Source organism: Vipera ursinii (assembly GCF_947247035.1).
Source record: "Vipera ursinii genome assembly, chromosome: 4".
NCBI classification, from domain to species: domain Eukaryota; kingdom Metazoa; phylum Chordata; class Lepidosauria; order Squamata; family Viperidae; genus Vipera; species Vipera ursinii.
The window spans coordinates 97,610,640-97,633,376 of NC_139514.1; the positions used below are offsets into that span (position 1 = coordinate 97,610,640).

Sequence of the window (22,737 nt, forward strand, 5' to 3'; positions counted from 1 at the left end):
ATATTTGCTAATTCAAATCTGAGTGTAATTGTATGAGGATTGTTACAGATTGGGAGTATACTTCTGTTTTAAAGTAGCAGTTTGAATTTGCACAGCTAAAATCAATTTTGAATTTAGTTTGTGCAGCTGATCATGAGGCTTAAAATCGTGAGCAGGATCACATTAGTAAACAAATATGAAAAATGCTATTGTGTCCGAATGGGATACAGCATTTGAGAGAAACATACAATTTCATAAGAGGGAAGAACTGAGAATCAATCTGTCTTTATGCACCTTTTCCACAGAGCTTGCTTAGATTCAAATGAAACTGGTGACCTTTCTAATTGTACTGTTCTACGGAACTACAGAGAAGGTCAAGAATATGGATCTTTTGGAACATCAGAAATGTTAAATTACTCTGTCAATATTTATGATGAAGGCAATTTGCTTTCGATTGTGACAAGTGGAGGTAAGACTACAAAGTTCTAAAATATATGTACTAAATATATAGTTTGTCTTAATCTGAAAGAAAACTCTTGTCTTAAATTTTAAAAGCAAATACATATTTGATAATAGCAAAACACAGTTATGAACTTACAGTACAGTAATGTTTTAATCATAGGCTAAGTAAGATTGAAAACAGTTTAATTACAGATTGCTTGGGTTGCATAAAGTCTTGCATTAGAAAATGTAATATATATGTAATATAATGCTTTATATATTACGTAATTATGAGCATCATGTAATTGTATTTATAAAGAAAACATTTTTAAAAAGAAACTGATAATTAAAGAGAAATACAAACATAAGAAAAAAAAGCTAAAAAGAGAAAAAAGTACAAAAATGTATTATCCTACTTAGAATAAATAATCCGTTTTTAAAAAGTCAACATTAAACCTTGATTGATCAGTCTTTTCATTGATAGATAGAGTTCAAACATAAAGAGTGAAACCATGTTGGTTCAAGATTGGAAAGACTTTGTAACCCAGATTTACAGATTAGTAGATGAATGTTCACTAAATTACTGTATAATGTTTAAATTAACAGAATTATAAAGTTGGAAGGGACCTTGGAGGTTTTCTAATCCAACCCCCTGCTCAAGCAGGAGACCCTATACCATTCCAGACAAGTGACTGTCCAGTCTCTTTTTAAAAGCCTCCAGTGATGGAGAACCCACAACCTCTGAAGGCAAGCCATTCCACTGGTTTATTGTTCTCACTGTCAGGAAGTTTCTCCTTAGTTTTCGATTGTTTCTATCCTTGGTTGATTTCCAACCATTCCTTCTTGTCTTGCCGTCTGGTGCTTTGGAAAATAGGTTGACCCCTTTTTCTTTGTAGCAGCCTCTCAAATATTGGAACACTGCTATCATGTTGTCTCTAGTCCTTCTTTTCACTAGACTAGACGTCCTCAATTACTGCAACTGTTGATATGTTTTAGCCCCCTTCCCCCTAATGTCTGCTGTGTGCTCCTTCCTCCAAAAATAAGTTTTCCAATTAGGTTTATCCCAAAACGATAAAGGCTTCTTTGAGACGCCCAAAGTCTTGCCTTGCTCATTGTGTCATCTTAATTTGTCCGCCTCTCCTGAGGAGAATAACATTGATGTTGCATTGCCTCCCATTTGTACAGACTCTGCCTGACAGTGAACTGGTGGATCCCTAACTCTTTGCCAAAAGTTGTGTAAGCTTTTATATCCTGGTGAGCCTAAACAATTGTCTTCCAGAGACCCTTAGTAATGTCCTTTGTTTGAGCCATGACACATACCTGTATTGTGAAGATGAGATAGTGAATATTCAGAATTTAAATAAGATAGAACTTCCCACACTTCCACCTCATTATCATCCTATTGATTGAAATACCTGACTATAATTTCACTTTCAAATGAATTGATAATCCTAGTTCACACACTTTTACCATACACTTATTTATTTAGCATATGGCATAGTATATACATTTTTTATTTATTTATTTATTTTAATTCCATTTATATCCCGCCCTTCTCCGAAGACTCAGGGCGGCTTACAAGCTTATATTGGACTAGCAATATAAATTAATGTTTCAACTAAATTAGTAGAACCCAATAAGATATAAATGTCAAAAAGATCTATGTTCAAATATTAATGTCTAGGCTAGGCCATGTAATCATTGAAATGCAGCATTGTTTAAATTAAAAAAAATATTGGACCAGTATATGCCCTCAGCTTATAGATGATCACGATGTGATCTACAGTTTGACATGGGACCCCACAGTCACACTGAGGGGAGGATGCTATGCCCCATTTATAGAGAGTCCAGGTAGGAATCCTGTGAGGTGTAAATCCTATTTAGGATTGTCCATTGCTAAGGTGGTAATTCAGAGCATGGCACCTTTTTGGTAAAATCATTTACATGTCTTCCTATAATTGGGCATTCAGCAACCCATTTGGCTTTCATTATGTAGCTTTGAATAATTTCCTCAGTAAATCAACAGATATACTGTTTTGACTCTTTGGTTTAATACAGGACTTTTTCTCTAGGTCTAGGCCTTCTGTGGAGATAACGTTTTAGGTCATATTTATGTAGAAATTCAAAAGGCTTAACTAATTTTTAAATACACCTGTAGGTGAAAATCTCCTTGGAATTGGATGGCCTTTGAATTGCTGCAATTCAGAACTTCTAAATTCTAATAGGCACCAGGATGACACTTTGGCAACAACTTTCTGGCCTGAGGTTCAGATGTAAAATTGAGTCTTATCTGCATTGTGATGATACTTGATCTATATTGGTTGAGGTATTAAATATGGGAGAGAATGGAGAGCCTCAAGGCATCCCACAACACTCAAAGTTCCAACCTCTCTAGCCCAACCTTTGGAGGCAATGGAAAAGGATATCTTCAGAAATCAAATAATATTAGGAGGGTCACATTCACCTGTTCTGGTCTCTTCAGAGGTTGTCCATAAGAATAATCAATGTATCCTCAGGGAATGGGAGGATTGGAGAGTAAATCAATGATTAGCCAGAATTTCTGGGTTTAGTGATGATTTCCTGAGGAAGGGTGTATGACCACCTTTAATGCACACTTACTACCATCCTGGAGACCTCCCATCAGCAAAAAAAGAGCAATGATCCTGAGTATAAAATGGCAGATTATAGAATACTCATTTTACTTTAATCTTTCTCCAAATTCGTGTTAAAATGTATTGCACGACAGAACTATCAGTCACCATTGGTGCAAACTCTGCAGACCAGTATGAAATGTGGCAAATTATGGATCTCTTTTCATAACAATACACTTAATTGTGAATTCAACTTTTTCCAGGTGCACACGGAACACATGTTGCTAGTATAGCTGCTGGGCATTTTCCTGAACAGCCAGATAGAAATGGTATAGCCCCTGGTGCACAAATACTTGCTATTAAGATTGGTGATACAAGATTAAGCACTATGGAAACTGGGACTGGTCTTATCAGAGCAGTAAGTATTGGCAAAATCATTCCACAGAAAATCTAATCATAAAGCATGCCTTTATATTTCCTGATTAGTACTCTAAAATGTTCTTGGGCTTCCTTTATGTCTCTTTTGAGATATGAATAAAATGCCTTTCTTAGAATGCTTTCCAAGTTGGCATTACATGTACACAGCAGTGAACCGAAACAAGCTTTCCATAATAGCTACGTTAGTAAAGAATGAATGATTGTGAAGCATAGGAGGGCCAAATAGTTCATCCTGGCATGCCAGATTTTCTCAGGTCAAAATGATCAGGGTAAATTTGTCATTTAAACATGCTTAATCATATGAAACTTCTGCATATTCCTCAAAAGACAAGGCATAACAATACCATTTTGACAGTTAGGAAGGATTTGCCCTTCTGACTGAAGCTTCCAGGATCTTGCCTCTGAGATAAGAGAGTTGGATACATATTTGGTAGGAAATTCTGTGGGTATAGCTGTCTTTTGTCTTCCTTTTTCTAGTTAGACTGCAATCATGCAGTCATATTTTTATTTAATAAAAATGAAGAATACTGTATCAGAATAGAAGAAAAAAGTTGAAAGGGTGCTTGGAGGTCTTCTAATCCACCCCCTTGCTCAGGCAAGAAACCCTATAATATTTCAAACAAAATAGTTATCCAATCTCTTTTTTAAAACCTCCAGTATTGGAGCACCCACAGCTTCTGAATGCAAGTCATTTCCACTGATTAATTGTTTTAACTATCAGGAAATTTCTTCTTAGTTCTAGCTTGGTTCTCTCCTTGATTAGTTTCCCTCCATTTCTTCTTGTCCTGCCTTCAGGTGCTTTGGAGAATATGTTGACACCCTCTTCTTTGTGGTAGCCCCTCAAATATTGGAACACTGCTATCAGATCACCCCTAATCCTTCTTTTCATTAAACTAGACATACCTAGTTCTTCATATGCTTTAGCCTTCAGTCCCCTAATCATCTTTGTTGCTCTTCTCTGCACTCTTTCTAGAGTCTCAACATCTTTTTTTATATTGTGGCAAACAAAACTGGATGCAATATTCCAAATGTGGTCTTAGCAAGTCTTTATAAAGTGGTGCTAACACTTCACATGACCTTGATTGTATTCCTTTGTTAATGCAACTTAGGACTGCATTGGCTTTTTTGGCAGCTGCAACACACTGCTGGCTCATATTTAAGTGATTGTCCACTAGGAGTTTAAGATCCCTCTCTCAGTTACCACTATTGAGCCAGGTACCACCTCTTCTGTACCGTTGCATTCGGTTTTTCTTGCCTAAACATAGAACCTTACTTTTCTCACTATTGAATAAGATAAGGTAAAATAAAATAATACTTTAATAATTTTGATAAAATAAAAGAATTATATAGGAAAGGCTAGTATCACAGTTTAGTTTAATCTAAAATGGCAGTGTTAGATAGGGAGTGCTTCTTGAAGAGTTGCCAATTATTTGCAAAGCTCCCATGGTATATTTTCATAATGCTAGGATGAAATGTCAATAGTGCAGCTGCAATAACACAATTTAAAAAACAGCTAATGTGAAAAACTAAGTTGAAAGAGTTGCTGTTGGAATGAAATTTATAGAAACTAGAGTAAAGAATGACCATCAGTCTGCAAGATTAAATGTTTTATAAGTGAATTTTGAAGCAACTGGGTTTTATTTTTTCAAATCCACTTTGTTTAATATCAGTTGGCCTTTATGATGGGTAGAGTTTTAAAGTGTGTTTTTGTAAACATAATACAAAATGCAGGAGGTCTGTTTCTAAAAATTTCATTTTTTACTTCTGATTAACAATTAGCTACAAATAAATGGTATTGTTTATGCAGTGCTGAGTTTAAACCTTTTTTTTACTTTGACAGATGATAGAAACAATAAAGTATAAATGTGACCTTGTCAACTACAGTTATGGGGAGGCAACTCACTGGCCAAATGCTGGGTAAGGAGATTATATATTTATGAGTATTACTTTGCTCTCTGCCAGCAGTGGGAAACTCATTTAATTTAAAATAATGAATTAACCAAGAATAGAACTGTTGTGTCACGAATTACTGAAGCATTCTATGTTCACATCCTAGAAATCATATACATTTGGAGTGACTGTGGAGAGCCAACACCACAGTAGGGAATTTCAACAGAACAAATTTCTGATGGGGAATAGCAGGAGAGTGTTGTTGTGGTAGATCAAATGAGCAAATTCTATTCCCCTTTCCCCTTTTTCATGGGAAGCTTTATTCGTTTTGTACAGTGTTCCAATGCCACACAGCTGATTATGATGCTTTGTGTGAAATACATTGCAGTCCACAAACGTGATAGCATGAGTAGATGCAGCTTGTAAGAATCTATACAATAAAGGCTATCTCTGTCATAAATGAAGAAAGAATAAAAATTAAGTGAAAAAGCCCTTTCTCAGTTTGTGATGTCTTGTATCTCTTCTAGGAGAATGTGTGAAGTTATTAATGAAGCAGTATGGAAACACAATGTAATTTATGTTTCAAGTGCTGGGAACAATGGTCCTTGTTTGTCTACTGTTGGATGCCCAGGGGGGACCACATCTAGTGTGATTGGCAAGTATTTACAATTATAGCACTAGTAATACCATTTCGACTTATATACCACTCCATTTACAGCCCTCTCTCAGCGGTTTACAGAGTCAGCACATTGCCCCCAACAATCAGGGTCCTTCTTTTATAGACCTTGGAAGGATGGGAGACTCAGTCAACCTTGAGCCCATCAGAATTGAACTCCGTACTGTGGGCAGAGTTAGCCTGCAATACTCCATTCTAACTGCTGTGCCACCAATTACACTAATTATCATATTCGTTTCTTAAGAATTAAAAGGAGCTTTGAAATGTTTATTAAGGCTGAAAGTAGACTAAAATGATCAATGTGAACTTACTATTTTTTATTTGTCTCCAGAATGTTTTACAGTTTTAACATCAATTCCTCTTTGTTTAGCTGAGCTTAGTGATCTCAGAAACATAACATAGATATCCCATGTCTATTTTCTAATCTAATCTTTTTTAAAGAATTAGTTATTCTACAGGGCAGAATATTGATACACAGACTATATACAAAGCCAGACTATTTATTACCCATCTACTGGAGGCATGCTTTAAAGCTACAGTTGGAACTGAGTAGAATTCTGTATAACAAAATCATAAAGGTTGTTTTCTTAGTCTCTCTACATATATAGCTCTGCCTTGTCTGATTTTTCTTGAAACAGATCTAAATCTGATTTGTGAAAAAGCTCATATCAGAAAAAGCATTTGCTAATTAGAAATCAATACATAATAAATGCCAAAGATAAATGACATGGGGAAACTAAAAGTAGCTTAACTGCAATAGCAACTTTTGCCTTCTGTTCTCCAGTTTCTGTATTTTGGAGTTTATTCATTCTGATCTGGAAATTAACACGTAGATGTTGGTTAATGACTAATCGTTGCCTTATCCATCATGATTTTATCTAATCATTTTTAAGTTCCCCAAGTCTACAATTACACGTTGATGAAGCATTTTTATCTTGCATGAATTTAATTGTTTAGCTTTATTGGATATTATTGAATGATTGGGGCTGTATTTAAAGCATTAGATCATGTAGGGGTTGACTCCCATCTTGAACCGTTTTTCAAAAATGTCACTATTTTTCATCCCATATAATATCATGGGATTATTGTTGAGAATAACTGGAAGAAGGGCAATATGTGGGCCAGCCTCTTTTACTTCCTGGAGGAAAAATATAAATAGAAATCTTAAGAAATCAATCATATCTTAAGTATACAAAAATGGATGTATTGTATTTATGCATCTTATCCAACTATTATGTGCATGCATAGGTTCTGAATAATTTGTAAAGCAAGTGTTGCGTACATTTTGATATAGTGAATGATTGGGCTGTTGGTTTGATCTCCGCAATTTGGCTGCAAACATTTCGTCTCCATTTGGGGGAACATCTTCAGTGCGCTTTGATTTGTGCTCGTCTGTCAGAGCACTGGCCTTTAAATTGGTGTGGGTGTTATTTGTCCCAATGTTTCTGAGCCGTGGTCTGGTTTCGCGCTGTTTGATTGGCTGGTTGTTGTCGCTGAGCCATGGTCCTTGGTGTTTAAGTATTGTCTGTGTGATGCAAACGGTGTTTGTTCCTTTGGTTGCCTCTGAGTCATGGTCTGATTTCGGGTTGTTTGGTTGGTTGTCTGTTGTCTGGATGTGGTCTGATTTCTTGTGGGGATTGTGATTTTTGCTGTGTGGTGAGGTGCCTGTTCATTTTAAATGCTGCCTTCAGAATTGTAGTTGAAGTAGTTCCTTCATTCTCAGCGCTTGGTAGACAAGCTCAATGTCAGTGTGTCTGTTTATTGACTTATTGGTGGTGAACCAGGCTTTGAGGAATTCTCTTTTCCCCCTTGATTTTGCTTGGTTTACAATTGTGGTCCTGGTTAGATCAAACTTGTGTCCTTCTGAGTCTTTGTGGATGGACATGAAGGATAGTGGGTGGTGTCTTTTGATAGCCAGGAAGTGTTCATGCAGTATGGTAGATAGTTTTCTTCCTGTTTGGCCCATATAGTTCTTTACACAGTTGCTGCACTAGATTTGGTATATGACGTCAGATCTTTGGTTTGTTTCTGTCTGCTCCTTAGGTTTTGACAGGGTCCGTCTGAGAGTTGAGACTGGTTTGTGGGCTACTGTGAGGTCATCTTGGTGTAGTTGTGTTGCTGTCATCTCTGAAACATTCTATACATAGGGAATTGTGATTCCTCTGATCATTGTTCCTGTTGTAATTTGTTGTGTTGCTTTGGATGTTTGTATTGTTTGTGTGTAGAGATCTCTGGATGAAGTTTCATGGGTATCCATTTCTCTCAACTATGTCTAAATGATTTTGTTCTGCTGATCTGGCTTCCTTGGTGTTGCAATGGGATTCCGCTCTCCCAAACAGTGTTCTGACTCAGTTTTGTTTGTGACATTTGGGGTGGTTTCTGTGGAACTTGAGGATTTGATCTGTATGTGTTCCAGTACACAGATGTTAGAAGTTGGCCATTGGTGGTTCTGGTTACAAGGACATCCAGGAATGGCAGTTCGTTATTCTCGGTTTCCGTTGTAAATCGGATGTCTACGAAGACGTTGCTTCTTTGGTAGGTTTGGTTGACCTGGTTGTGTTTGATTATCACGAAGGTGTCATCCACGTAACATACCCACACCAATTTAAAGGCCAGTGCTCTGACAGACACACACAAATCAAAGCACACTGAAGATGTCCCCCTGAATAGAGAAGAAACGTTTGCAAGTCAAATCGTCAGGCTCAGAGATCAAACCAACAGCCCAACTACCAACCCAAGCTACTAACATTCAAACACATCTCAATAGTGAATGATTCATTTGAGTGGAGACTGAAATAATATCAAACAGAATCGGAAAAACCTCTAGTTTCTAGTATAAATATGCTGCGTTGGAAGATTTTTTTGAAAAAAATTACCATTATCAACTTACCGGTAACAATGATTAGAATGTAATATAAACATAATTTAAATCAGTAAAGAGAACTAATGGTAGACTTAAACTTATGTCAACTAATTCTAAAGGTGTTGGTGCTTATGTATCACCTGATATGATGATTGCTGAGTACTCATTACGAGAGAAATTACCTGCAAATCAGTATACATGGTCATCTCGAGGACCAAGGTAAGTAATAAACTAATTCATAAGTTAAATCCTGGTGTTTCTATAATCCATTTAGAAATTACATTTTAATATATCAAAAGATAACTTGAAAGTGCAGCTTAGGTTTCCAGCATAAAGACTCTGAAAACTTCTGAAAAATGGAGCTGATTTTCAAGAATTTGAGATACATTTTATAATTATTTCAAGGTAAACATGAGTAGGAAGAGAAAGGTTTTAAAGTTTGTTTGTTTGTTTTTTAAAAAAATGTAAATCTGCCTTAATTTCTCTCACCTTGCAGCTCCCTCAGTGTTTCAAAGTGGGATACTTACATTCTGTGATATAACAGCTGTATATATTAAAAAAAGAAGTGGGTATAAATGTATGTTACTGAAAATAGTAAAACAAAATCCTAGTATAGAAAAAGATTGCAAAAACACAACGTGAAGCATGTCTGCTCACTAAATTAGGAATGGTTTTCAGGTATCAGAATGCTGATGATACTCCACTTTATATCTCCACTCCTCATGATCCAAATGATGCTGTTGCTGCTCTCTCGTGGGAGGGGGGGGTCTGTGACAATTCGCTACAACCAACTCACTGTAGCCAACTCGCTGCTGGGCAACTCGCCACGGCCAAATCACCACAGGACAACTCATGCAGGACAAGAGTTACATTAACATCAAAGAAGTGGAATAGAATCATTAAAGAAAGGACACAAAAGGAGGGACGGAATGAAATGTGAATGGCAGAAAATAAAATATTTTTTTATTTATTTTAAATTATTAAATAGAATTGTTAAATTGTCCCACAGCAAGTTGGCCATGGTGTGCTGTCCTGCGGCAAGTTGGCCATAGCAAGTTGGCTGTGGCAAGTTGTCCCATTCCCATTTTGCGTTGCCTGTAGGCTCTCAGGGCCTGCATGGGGAACCACAAGCTTCGAATGAGCCCTGGCAAGACCGAATGGCTTTGGATGCATGGAACTTTAAGATCTAGGACATTAAGGAGCTTAGTTGCACTATCCCAGACAGACCCAGTCTGCAGGTTGGGGGTTCTCCTGGACTTGCAACTTCTACTTTGCACAACTTCAGGTGGTGCATCACTTGTGGCTTTTCCTGGATTGGCAATCGTGCTCAGTCATTCAAACCCTGGTAATCTCATATCTAAACTATTGCAATGCACTCTGCATGAGGCTACCCTTGAAAAGCATTTGGAAGCTTCAACTGGTGTAGAATGCAGTAGCAAGGGCAGTTCTTGGGGTCCCTAGGGTGACACATGATACATCTCTTCTCTGCGAGCTTCACTGGCTACCGTCTGCTTCAGCCCTGCATGGCATGGGTCTAAGTTATCTGAGGAACCATCTCACCCCACTGGGACTGGCCCACCCCACTCTTGTTGGCAGAGGAAGCACGCTGCGGGGCCCATTAGTCAAGGAATTCCAGCTGGCAGGGTCCAGGGGAAGGGCCTTCTCTGCTGTGGCCCCGGCCCTTTGGAACATCTTACTCCCCAAGGTGAAGTTGCCTCCCAACCTTCTCAGCTTCTGCAGGAGCCTGAAAAATTGGCTCTGCCAGATGGCTTGGGGTCCCAAAGGGGGAGCATCATACTGCAGGTAATTGATGAATTAAGAGGCAATCCCATCTCCCTCCCTTCCCTCCCCATCTTTAAACTATAATTTTATTTTGATTGTGATTTCCTCTTTTATTGTTTTATAAATATTTGACTTTTAGGATTTTAATGTTTTAATGCTGTAAGCCACTCACAGTTGTTTCAATACGAGATAGGGGCAAATTTAATAAATAAAAACAAATTTCAAATTGATGGAGAAACCTTTCACAAGCTTAAAAGAAGCAGGTTAATAAACTGAGAAAAGAGAAGTAAACATTCATCTGATGGAGTCATGAGTGAATTAAATATTAAATAATAATAGCATGTTAACCTTTCATAATTTAACCCACAACTACAGAGTTGGACTGTCTCGATGCCTCCACCCCATTTCAAATAATTTATTAAGAGGTCCATGAATACAATAATAAGATTAACTGATTTTTTCAAGGAAATGCTTGAGCAAAAATAATTCCAGGGAATAGAGAGCAATGTGGTTATATTTAGATGTCTTCCAGTAATAAGCACATGTGTCTACCTGTAAGTGTTGAGCAGTACTGTGTTAAATATATGCATTTGATCAATAATCTGAAGAAACTCATGATTATTGTTCATATAATTTTATAGGATATTTATAGATGACTAACTCCTGAAATCATTATATGTACATCTATATTAGTTCCTAATTGGTAGATATGAATTATAAATAAATTTGTTAGGCATAACTGAACTAAGGAATAAATTAAATTTAATGCATTTAAGACCCAGCCGTCTATTAGAAAAACTGTGTTAGTACAGAAAAAGAAGAATATTTTATGATACTGTCTAAAAGAAGACTATTTGATAGCCTAGAAAAAAATGTGATTTTTGCTATTCTGGTATTTCTGTATTAATTTCAGTACTGATGGAGCACTGGGAGTGAGTATCAGCGCACCTGGTGGTGCTATTGCCTCTGTCCCTAACTGGACATTACGTGGTACACAACTCATGAATGGCACCTCCATGTCTTCACCTAATGCTTGTGGTGGCATTGCTTTAATACTCTCAGGTACAATGGAACGCTGCTCTCCTTTTAAAACAAATTGCATTTTGTTGACTGTGAGAAGTATATTAATGACACAGTTTTATCTACGGTACTTTACTCTTCCTTTGATTACAGGACTCAAAGCTAATGATATACATTATACTGTTCACTCAGTCAAAAGAGCATTAGAAAATACAGCAGTGAAGGTGGAAAATACACATCTGTTTGCTCAAGGTCATGGTATTATTCAGGTAATTATTCTGGTGTTGAAAGAACAAATCATATATATATATGTATGGTATTTATTTTTTATTTTTTATTTATTTTAATCCCATTTATATCCCGCCCTTCTCCGAAGACTCAGGGCGGCTTACAATTTAAGCACAAACCAATGTGCTTAGCAATAGCCTTCATTCTATGTATATGCCTGCTTTTGGGGCTTATTAGGGCCCCCCCCCAAGCGGCATTATTACAAAGTCAGCTTAGTGCCCCCAACAATCTGGCTCCTCATTTTACCTACCTTGGAAGGATGGAAGGCTGAGTCAACCTTGAGCCTGGTGGGATGCGAACCTGCACTAATTGCAGGCAGCTGGTGTTACTTAAGGAGGCATTAGCCCACTGCTCCACCAAGGCTCCTATACTTTATAAAGTATTGATGGAAAAAAATAATATTTTAATGGCTATTCCTAATGTTGCATTCAAGGATTTATTGTTCTCTACTTCTCCTCCCCCCGCCCCCTACATAATATTTAGTTCTTTGGGGATGTTTCCTGTTTTGTTTTCACATAGTTGTAATGATATCCTAATAGCTAGCTTATTAGCACTGGTTTGTTTTTTTAAAAAAAAAATCCTATGTTATTAGAATAGATAATTCCGTATAAACTTGGTCATATTACTTTTTTCTTGTGTTTTTATTCTGTTTAAGAAATGTATTTGAATTGTGAACACTTTAATGACCATTCATTGTACTAACTCAATGGGACCTATTTCTGATTAACACGATTATGTAATGTAATGATATTTTGTTTTTTGGTGACTGCACTGCCTCTTTAAAATTCTCTTCTCCCTAAAGTTAAAAAAAAATCCCCTCTTTTTTAAACTTGCATTCTAGAAACAGGTGAAGATCTTTGCTTGCTGAGTTCTTGGAGGATAGGTGGACAGAAACATTAGCTGTATTGTCCTTGATGGTTATGGTTTTATGTTTAGAGTTGAGAATCTTGTTTAATTATTTCATTGTCTAATATTGTATCAATTATGCTTTGCTATTATGAGCATGTTGTATGTGGATAGCACACAAAAATCGGAAAATAGATGAATAAATAATTCAATTACCCTGCTAACTTGACTGCACAGAGGGCATCTGTAATGGAAATTTAGATTTTAATTTCTAAAATACAAATAATAAGAAAGAATAAAAAGAGTTAAATGAGTATTTACAAAGAAGTTACTGTGATGAAGATTTTATTTGCTGGTTAAGTCCCTTATGGAAATGGTTCCCGCAATGATTTTTAATTTAAGAAATGTAAACATTTACTTTGTGATATCATTATTAGATAGCTTTTTTCCTTCGGAGCAAACAATGACATTTTTAAATAACTTCCAAAGGTAATGACCGAAAGAGAGATTTACTTCAAATTTTTAGTCCTAAACTAAGTTTGTTTTTTAGCAGTACATCAGCTGAAGTAGGAGAGTTAGAGTTATTCTTTAAGAATTTATTTGGACCATCTGCCCAAGCTGGAGGAAACCTTGTTTCATGGAACTACTGTCAGTCAATATTATTTCTAGGCAGATGTAAACATGAATTTCATACTGAAGAAAATCTTGGTTAATTTTGATTTAAGCTTATTTTTTTAATTCGTTTTTCTCTAGGTTGATAAAGCCTATGACTACCTCATTCAGAATAAATCATTTGTTAGCAACATAGGCTTTACTATTACTGTTGGTTATAATCGTGGAATCTACCTCAGAGAGCCTGTTCAAGTAGCTGCACCTTCAGACCATGGTGTTGGAATAGAACCTTTCTTTCCTGAGAATACAGGTAGAAATAAGCTATTTGCATTAAATATGTTCAAAGGAAGAGATATTGGGAAGATTTGAGAGTTACTACTATGAGATGGGCCACTGTATAAATTGTTTAAATTAATAAATAAGATAAAAATACAAACAGATAAATGATACTATGAAGTAAGAATAAGCTTGGGTTATTGTAACAGCCTGTTGGTTGGGTTACCAGTTTCGTCTGGGTCTAGGCGTAGAGCAAATTAGGGGAAATTGGATTCCAACTTCCAGCAAGATAGTACAGTGTTGGCTTTGTGGGACTATATCCATTACTTTGCTATTTATGGGGACTGGCTGCGAGTTTGGGCTTTCTGTGATGAAGCACAAATCTGGATTGGTTTTGCAGTTCCATGTCACGGATTCAAACCTGTCCTTGTCTTTAGCATTGAAAATCAGTTCGGCTTTGTTTGCTGCGGCCCAGTTAGACAATAGTTCACCATTGTCATCAGTGGAATAGTATTTCCAATTAACATGATAGCTACTGAAATTGACTGCATATATTGTTGAGTATTGTTTGATGTTCAGGATATACTGTGGCCATGCTGTCAGAGGTGGTTTACAGATATTAGGTAGCCTAGTTTGGAAACTATTTTGTTTATAGAGGCTGACAGCAAGAAGACATTCTCCATATTCCTTCTAACATATTTGGCCATGCCATAGCTGCGGTGGTAGGTAGCTCCCAAAAGATTGTATTTTGCCTCTTCTGAGTTGCTGTTCTTTGTTTTTTATGTACATTTCTTGGAGGATGGCCATATCGCTGTTACTGTCCAATAAAAGTTTGGAAACATATTGGCTCTTGGATCTGTGGAGTCCGTCGACGTTGATTTGGCAGATTTGAATAATATTCCCGATCTCTCTTGTCATTTGGGCCTGAAAAGGTCCTTTTTTGTTTTCATTTTTGTTGCCATGTACTGTATTTTGAGAGCCAGGAAAGTCTACAGAATAGTCTGGCTAGTTGCTAGTTTGTTTAGTTAACACTGTCATGCTATCTATGATGCACCACAAGGAGGTGAACTAGCTTCACACTCCAATCTATTGATATATAGGTGTTGGTGCTATATATAAAGGGTTTTACTATTATTACTTTCTTTTCTTATGTTCACAACTGATGATTCAAACCAGGCCTCCAGCCCGCCGTACAGCTTTGTGTGTCCTGCCATTTTTAAAAAAGTAGTAAATTTAGAGCCACTGTCACTAGCTGTGGAACTGCTGGTTTGCATTTCCAGTAGTACTTTATACCCCATAAAGGTTTTTAGTTTAGCATTGTAGCCCTTTCTTTTCAATGAGTTGTGCAATGATGATTTAAACTGATGAATTAAAATTCTAAAGGGATTAAAATTTCTTGTTTCAGAAAATAATGAGAGGATATCGCTGCAGCTTCATTTAGCTCTAACATCAAATGCTTCCTGGGTTCAGTGTCCTACTCACTTGGAGCTCATGAACCAGTGTAGACATATTAATGTTCGTGTGGATCCACGTGGCCTACGAGAAGGAGTTCATTATACGGAGGTATTGGTTTTGCTTCTCTTAGGCCTTATCTTTGACAGTTCCACTAAAGAACTTTAGACAGGATTTTGTTTTTATCAGAAGTATCCTGCTCATGCTACCTCTTCTTATAGATAAAAAGATGTACTAGGAATTACTGTCTCAGATTCCCACTTGAATCAGTTTGTGATAGCATTGTGGGGGAGAGATGGGGCTGGGAAAAAAAGTCTTTTTCATTGTTTTACACTGTTGAAGTAGAAGGGGAAAATGGAAAATGAGCATTAAGGAAACAGCCAGGGGCTTATTAGCTGGCCATCAGAACCCTCATCAACAAATAAAAACACACACACAACCAGGCATCACATATGCATAGAATAGCCCAAAGCACATATTCTGGTAGAGAGAAATTCCCTGAAAATGAGGATGACTCCAATATGAGTTCAAAAGCTTGGAAAACTACATTTCTGGTCCCAGTAACCAACTCAAGTTGGATCCTACAACATTATCCTGGGACACATATATTTGTCTTCATTTGTGAGAGATATGGGCAGCTAGTGATTCAAACAGTTCAGTTTTGGAAATCTTTCTCAACACACGAGGTGTCCACTTACAAACAAGTACGTTTCCTACCACCACTCGGGAAGGGGTGATTTCATGAAGCCTACGATACCGATCACCAGTCAACTTGGAGATGGACAGACATATGACAAAAGCATTCAGCAAACATACGTTAGAGGTCTTAAGCAATGACTGCCATCTAAGACTGGGCAAGTATAAAGCTACTGTCAATATCCATAAGGAGCATTAATAATAATAATAAAGTTGGAAGGGACCTTGGAGGTCATCTAGTCCAACCCCCTGCTCAGGCAGGAAACCCTATACCAGGTTGACTCCCTCCTCTTTGTGGCAGCCCCTGAGATATTGGAATACTGCTATCATGTCCCCCCTGGTCCTTCTCTTCATTAAACTAGACATACCCAATTCCAGCAACCGTTCCTTATATGTTTTAGCCTCCAGTCCCCTAATCATCTTTGTTGCTCTTCTCTGTAGTCTTTCTAGAGTCTCAACATCTTCTTTACATTGTGATGACCAAAACTGGATGCAGTATTCCAGGTGTGGCCTTACCAAGGCATTGTAAAGTGGTATTAATACTTCACGTGATCTTGATTCTATCCCTCTGTTAATGCAGCCTAGCACTGTGTTGACTTTTTTGGCAGCTGCAGCACACTGCTGGCTCGTGATTGTCCACTAGGACTCCAAGATCCCTCTCACAGTTACTACTATCATTACTTGAAGAAGAACTAATCAATCACCTAGCAAATGCTATTAGGACCTTGTAAAAGCAAGGCAGGTGAGAAAAAAAACAATTTGAAGAAAAAATTCAAAAGTTAAAGCCACACTCCAAAACCTGTGTGAATTTGGCCCACAATTTATTGAACAAACAGTTAAGCCAACAGGAATTATGAATACTTGAACATGAGGAGTTTAATAATGCAAGACGCCACACCAAGAGAATTCAGAGCAGCGTTAGAATCCATGTTCAGCAGAGTACAGATAGAAGAGCCAGAAAATCATTCTATCAGACAAAAAAATCAGTAATGGTGGTTGCACAAAAACCAAACAATGCACTCAACCCAATGAAGCAATGCACCTTGAAAGACTGGCCACTCAATGTTGCTGATGAACCATACAAATTATGAAATGAAGACATTCGCTCTGCTCAATGATTCCTCAGCATATAGATCAGCAAAGACATCAGAGATAATGATGGTCACACAATTGAATACTTATCCCAGCCAACTCAAACAAAACTCAAACAAAAATATAATGGAAAAAGAATATTGGAAAATGAGAGGAACAGATTCTTTCCCAGCGAGATTTTACAGATTCCTCAAGATACACAAAATAGAAGGGCCCCCTCAGACCTATTGTAACAATACGAGATACCCCTACTTACAACCTGTACAAATAGCACAGTCGCGTCATCCATACAAAACTACAAGGCTTAAATGTGGTTCCTGACAAGATTATGGTCTGCTTTGATGAAGTGTCCCTATTTACATCCATCCCTCCTCACTTAGCATACAAAGTAATAGAAAATTAGAAAACTACAACACAGATCAGAACAACATAACCAGGACAGAAATCATGAAGCTACTCCAGTACTGTCAACATATCTTCTTCACGTTCAAAAGAGAAATATATGAGGAAATAAAAGGGACACCCATGGGATCCCCAATATCAGGAGTCATTGCAGAAACTGTCCTACATGAACTACAACACCGTGCATTCCAAAACTACACACCTAAATTTTGGCGCTGCTGCCTGGATGACACATTTGTCATCATCAAAAGAAATGCACTGAAAGACACTCATAACTTAACTGAACTCCATCTTCCCAGACATACAATTCACAATGGGGGAAGAAATGGCTAGACAATTACCATTTTTAGATGTGTTTGTCAATAGGCAAGAAGATGGAAGCCTAGAAACAACGGTTTATTGCAAAACCACCAACACTCCTTGCATTCTTAGTTTCAACAGTAACCATCTATTGTCACACAAAAAGAGTTGTGTCAGAACATTGTATGGCAGGGTGAGAACTCACTGTAGTACCCAGCAAACTAACCAACTGGAGAGCAGGTACCTACGTGAACAATACAGACAGAATACCGGTAGGTACAAATATTTATTGTAAGATGCCTACTCAACATGCAAGAGAGAGAAAGGAAGAAAGAAGGTACAAGGCTAACTATATGGCACACTGACATACATTTCGGAAGTAGTAGAACGCAACTTCTGAGATCTGCACACCGCCCGTACGAGGACAAATCATGCATTGCAAAGATCTGCTTGGAGGTGGGAGATAATTCCAGTGTAATCTACTGGATCCCTTTCATGGACTCCCCCTGTGACTATGCAGGACAGACAGGGAGGAAAGCTAACCACCTGATTGCAAGAACACAAGTGAGCGGTCAGACGAGGAGACCCATTGGCAGCCTGACATTGCAATGAACAAGGCATACATTCAGTTTCACAGGTACTAAGATTATTGGCCAAACAGTACAAAGATAGCCAGGGAAATGATTGAAGTCTGAGAAACGGGCTGCTTGTCAGTCAACAGGAGTGCTAATTTACCACCAGCTTTTCAGGTACTTAGGAGCTGAGGACTTGGCAGCACAAGGAAACAACTGCCAATAACTTAATAACAGGCCATTAGCGTCTCAATCAACAAATAAAAAGCCACACACAACTGGGCACCATATAAATACTATGCATAGAATAGCCCAAAGCACACATTCTGGTAGAGTGAAGTTCCCTGAGGATGGGCTCCATCACAAGTCCGAAAACTTAGCAGACTAAACCTCTAATCCCGGTGACCAACCCAGATTGGATCCTGCACTAAGGAAACATTCTAATTAAATTGAAATTAATTCCTAGGACAGTGTGTCAGGTAAAGATACTAGCTCACTGTGAAGATTAAAATGAATTGAATTTTTTTCCTCAGAATATTTAAACTGAATTATAATGCCTAATTTATATAGTTTCAAGAAATTTACTTTGTAAGCCATTAATATTAAAGACTTATAAGTGCCTTTTAAAGATTGAAATATTAAACATATGACAATTTGTGTTCCTTTCACTGCTTTAGGTGTGTGGTTATGAAATAACAATGCCCAATGCAGGACCTTTGTTCAGAGTTCCGATAACTGTTGTTATACCAACAAGGTACATGGATTTTTACTCTTGTCAGAAAATTTGTAGCAATATTTATGGAGGAGGTTTGCTTTCTATTTCTGTTGTTTGATGTACATTCCAAACAATAATAGTAAATAGAAATAAAAATCCATTTATATACAGTATATGGGTGGCTCAGTGGTTAAGATGCTGGGCTTGTTGGCTAGAAAGCCAGCATCCCAGGTTCAAGACCCGAATGCCACTTGCCTGGACAGGTTCTACAATTTTCTTGGCAAGATTTCAGAAGTGGTTTGCCAGGAACTCTTAGCTTCCTAGGGCTGAGAGAGGGACTGGCCCAAAGTCACCCAGATGGCTTTGTGCCTCAGGTAAGATTAGAACCCACAGTCCCCTAATTTCTAGCCTGGTACCTTTATCACTATACCAAGATGGCTCTTGGTGTTCAGAGGTGTAACTAAAAACATTAATAACTATTCTCGATTAGATACTATGGTCAAAGCCAGCTAATTTTTAAAATATTTTTATATAGTTAAGAATGACATGAATTCTTGTTTTTGGACCTTAATAAAATAATATTCCAGTCTGTAATGATAGTTTAAATTGAGCTTTCCACAATTACATTTTTTTTAATCACAGGACAGATGAAGCCTCACACTTTGATCTCAAATTTACTAATGTTCATTTTAAGCCTGGACAAATTCAGAGACACTTCATTGAAGTTCCATCTGGAGCCACCTGGGCTGGTAAGGTGAATCTATTGGATTCCTCGTGATATCCATGAAGATTTTAATATAGGTATTGGAGGATATTTTATTATATATCTGAAATCAATCTATAGTATTATATGTTCAAATAAAAAAGTGTTTTTCATCAGTTTAACGGTTGTTAGGATTTTTTTATTGTTTTAATAATAATGAACATATTTATTACTGAGGGATGCTGTGAAACAAAATTGATCAATATTTTTCTGATACATATTTGCCTCATAGAAAGGAGCCAGAAGTCTATATAATAGTATTAAAGTCATGCCTTTTCTTATTTAGAAGTCACAGTCTGTTCATCATCACCTGATGTAACTGCCAAGTTTATTCTCCATGCAATTCAGTTAGTAAAGCAAAAGGCATACCGAAACCATGAGTTCTACAAGTTCTCTTCAATACCAGAAAAAGGATCAGTCACCGAAGCATTTCCAGTATTAGTAAGTCCCTTAAATTAAGAATAGAGTTAATAGCTGTTGTTTATATGCTACACTGATATGTGATAAATGTCAATCATAATGTGCTGAGCTTGAGAGTGACTTATCTGAGTTGTGTAGAATAGTCTTTCAACTAAGATTCTTATTTGAATATTGTAAATACTGGTAGCCTGCTACACAGTTTTCATTGTAAAAATCCTACATCTCAGCTACAGAATGTAAGTCAATATTAATGTATTTAGTATTAAAAACTAACGTAATGTGCCTTAATAGTAAAACTAATGTAAAGACACTTTTTACATTTTTAACAATGATTCTCCGTGTTGTAGATTTTTAAAAACATGGGATATTCTAATGAGTTTTTTAATATTTGCCTGCATTATACTACTTCTGTAGGAGTTACATTGATTGCCAGTTTGCTTTTGGGGAACATTCTAGGTGATGTCACCATTAAAGCCCTGTGTGTTCAATGCCTGGGTATTTCCATGACCATCTTCTCTGAGTTGAATCTGCCCATCCATTTGATCTGGGAGATGGCTTATTGAAGGATCCGCTACTGTTCTCTTCAACAACTTGCCTACAGATATCTGATCCATCTTTTCCATATTACCCTTTCATAGAGCTATAAACACATGGCTTTTCAGTAAAGTATTTGGGAGCAAATAAGATGCTATCCAAAACAGTAGCACATCAGACTGATTGGGTATAACTGTTGTTTGTTTCTGATGTCTGTGGAGATTGTCAGTCATCCAGGTCATGGTTGTCCCAAAGGTGCTTTTTCACGAGGCAACTGGACTTTCTTGTTTTTCTTTGAAGATGTTTCGCTTCTCATCCAAGAAACTTCTTCAAGTCTGATATTAAACACTTGCTGCTTTGAAACCTGTAATCCAAATAGATGAATATTGACTGTATGCTGTGGGATCAGGTGCCATCTTTTCTGCAAACAATGTAACAGAGCAGTTTTCTGAAACCTGGTGCTACTCTGGCTAGGCTGGCTTGGAATAATGGAAACTATTCTTTCAGCAACACAGCTGTTGAGCATCAATGTTTATAATGTTATGCACGAAATAAATTCATTAAAACAAATGGAACATTCTTGAGCTTAATAAATAGAGAACATATCTCCAGAGTTCCTAGCATAGATAGATGGATAGAATAAGTTCTAAGATGTATCAAAAAGAAAGCCATATTAACTTGATGCAAACAAAGTCATCACTAAAAGCCAACATGGGTTTGTCAAAAACAGATCATGCCAGACAAATCTCATTGCATTCTTTGACCAAATGACAAAATTAGTGGACCAGAGGAATACTATAGATATAATTTACTTGGACTTCAGTAAGGCATTTGATAAAGTAGATCACAACCTACTACTTGATAAGATAGAAAAATGTGGGTTAGACAGCATCACCACCAGATGGATTCTTAGCTGGCTGACAGGCCGTACTCAGCGTGTGGTCCTCAATGGAACTGCATCTACATGGAAGGAAGTGTGTAGTGGGGTACCCCAGTGCTCTGTTCTGGGCCCAGTGCTCTTCAACATCTTCATCAACGATTTGGATGAAGGGATAGATGGGGAACTCGTCAGATTTGCAGACGACACGAAGCAGGCAGTAATAGCCAGTACTCCAGAAGATAGGCTTAAGATACAGGAGGATCTGGACAGACTTGAACACTGGGTGCTATCTAACAAAATGAAATTCAATGGTGAAAAAAGTAAGGTTCTACATTTAGGCAGGAAAAATCAAATGCACAGGTATAGTATAGGTGGTACCTTGCTCAATAGTAGTAACTGTGAGAGGGATCTCAGAGTCCTAGTGGACAATCACTTAAATATGAGCCAGCAGTGTGCTGCAGCTGCCAAAAAAGCCAACACAGTGCTAGGCTGCATTAACAGAGGGATAGAATCAAGATCACATGAAGTGCTAATACCACTAATATCACAATGCGTTGGTAAGGCCACACCTGGAATACTGCATCCAGTTTTGGTCACCACGATGTAAAAATGATGTTGAGACTCTGGAAAGAGTACAGAGAAGAGCAACAAAGATGATTAGGGGACTGGAGGCTAAAATATATAAGGAACGGTTGCTGGAATTGGGTATGTGTAATTTAATGAAGAGAAGGACGCGGGGGGACATGATAGCAGTGTTCCAATATCTCAGGGGCTGCCACAAAGAGGAGGGAGTCAACCTACTCTCCAAAGCACCTGATGGAAGCAACAGATGGAAACTAGTCAAGGAGAGAAGCAACCTAGAACTCAGGAGAAACCTCCTGACAGTTAGAACAATTAACCAGTGGAACAACCTGCCTCCAGAAGTGGTGAATGCTCCAACACTGGAAGTTTTTAAGAAGAGACTGGACAGCCATTTGTCTGAAATGGTATAGGGTTTCCTGCCTGAGCAGGGGGTTGGACTAGATGACCTCCAAGGTCCCCCCTTCCTCCTCCTCCTCCTCCTCATTATTATTATTATTATTATTATTATTATTATTATTATTATTATTATTATTATTATTATTACTATTATTACTGTTGTTTTTATTTTTATTTTCCTTCAAATTTGGGTGGTATTCTTTTTCTTCCATTTAATTGTGTCCAATTCTT

At 37.4% G+C, this 22,737-nt stretch overlaps 1 protein-coding gene across 3 annotated transcripts in view; it reads left to right on the top strand.

Annotated features, from left to right (window-relative positions):
• Positions 1-22,737, top strand: part of TPP2 (tripeptidyl peptidase 2) — a 53,174-nt gene that overhangs the window by 13,180 nt on the left and 17,257 nt on the right. For all 3 annotated transcript variants that reach the window (XR_014492401.1, XM_083361688.1, XM_083361689.1), the window contains exons 6-17: positions 285-448; positions 3,275-3,429; positions 5,290-5,366; positions 5,867-5,994; positions 8,998-9,097; positions 11,574-11,722; positions 11,834-11,949; positions 13,568-13,736; positions 15,108-15,265; positions 18,894-18,970; positions 19,574-19,680; positions 19,981-20,135. Coding sequence is in view for 2 of the 3 variants with exons in the window: in XM_083361688.1 (XP_083217814.1) it covers positions 285-448; positions 3,275-3,429; positions 5,290-5,366; positions 5,867-5,994; positions 8,998-9,097; positions 11,574-11,722; positions 11,834-11,949; positions 13,568-13,736; positions 15,108-15,265; positions 18,894-18,970; positions 19,574-19,680; positions 19,981-20,135 (1,555 nt within the window). In the remaining variant the exon portion in view is untranslated. The remainder of the gene's footprint in view (positions 1-284; positions 449-3,274; positions 3,430-5,289; positions 5,367-5,866; positions 5,995-8,997; positions 9,098-11,573; positions 11,723-11,833; positions 11,950-13,567; positions 13,737-15,107; positions 15,266-18,893; positions 18,971-19,573; positions 19,681-19,980; positions 20,136-22,737) is intronic.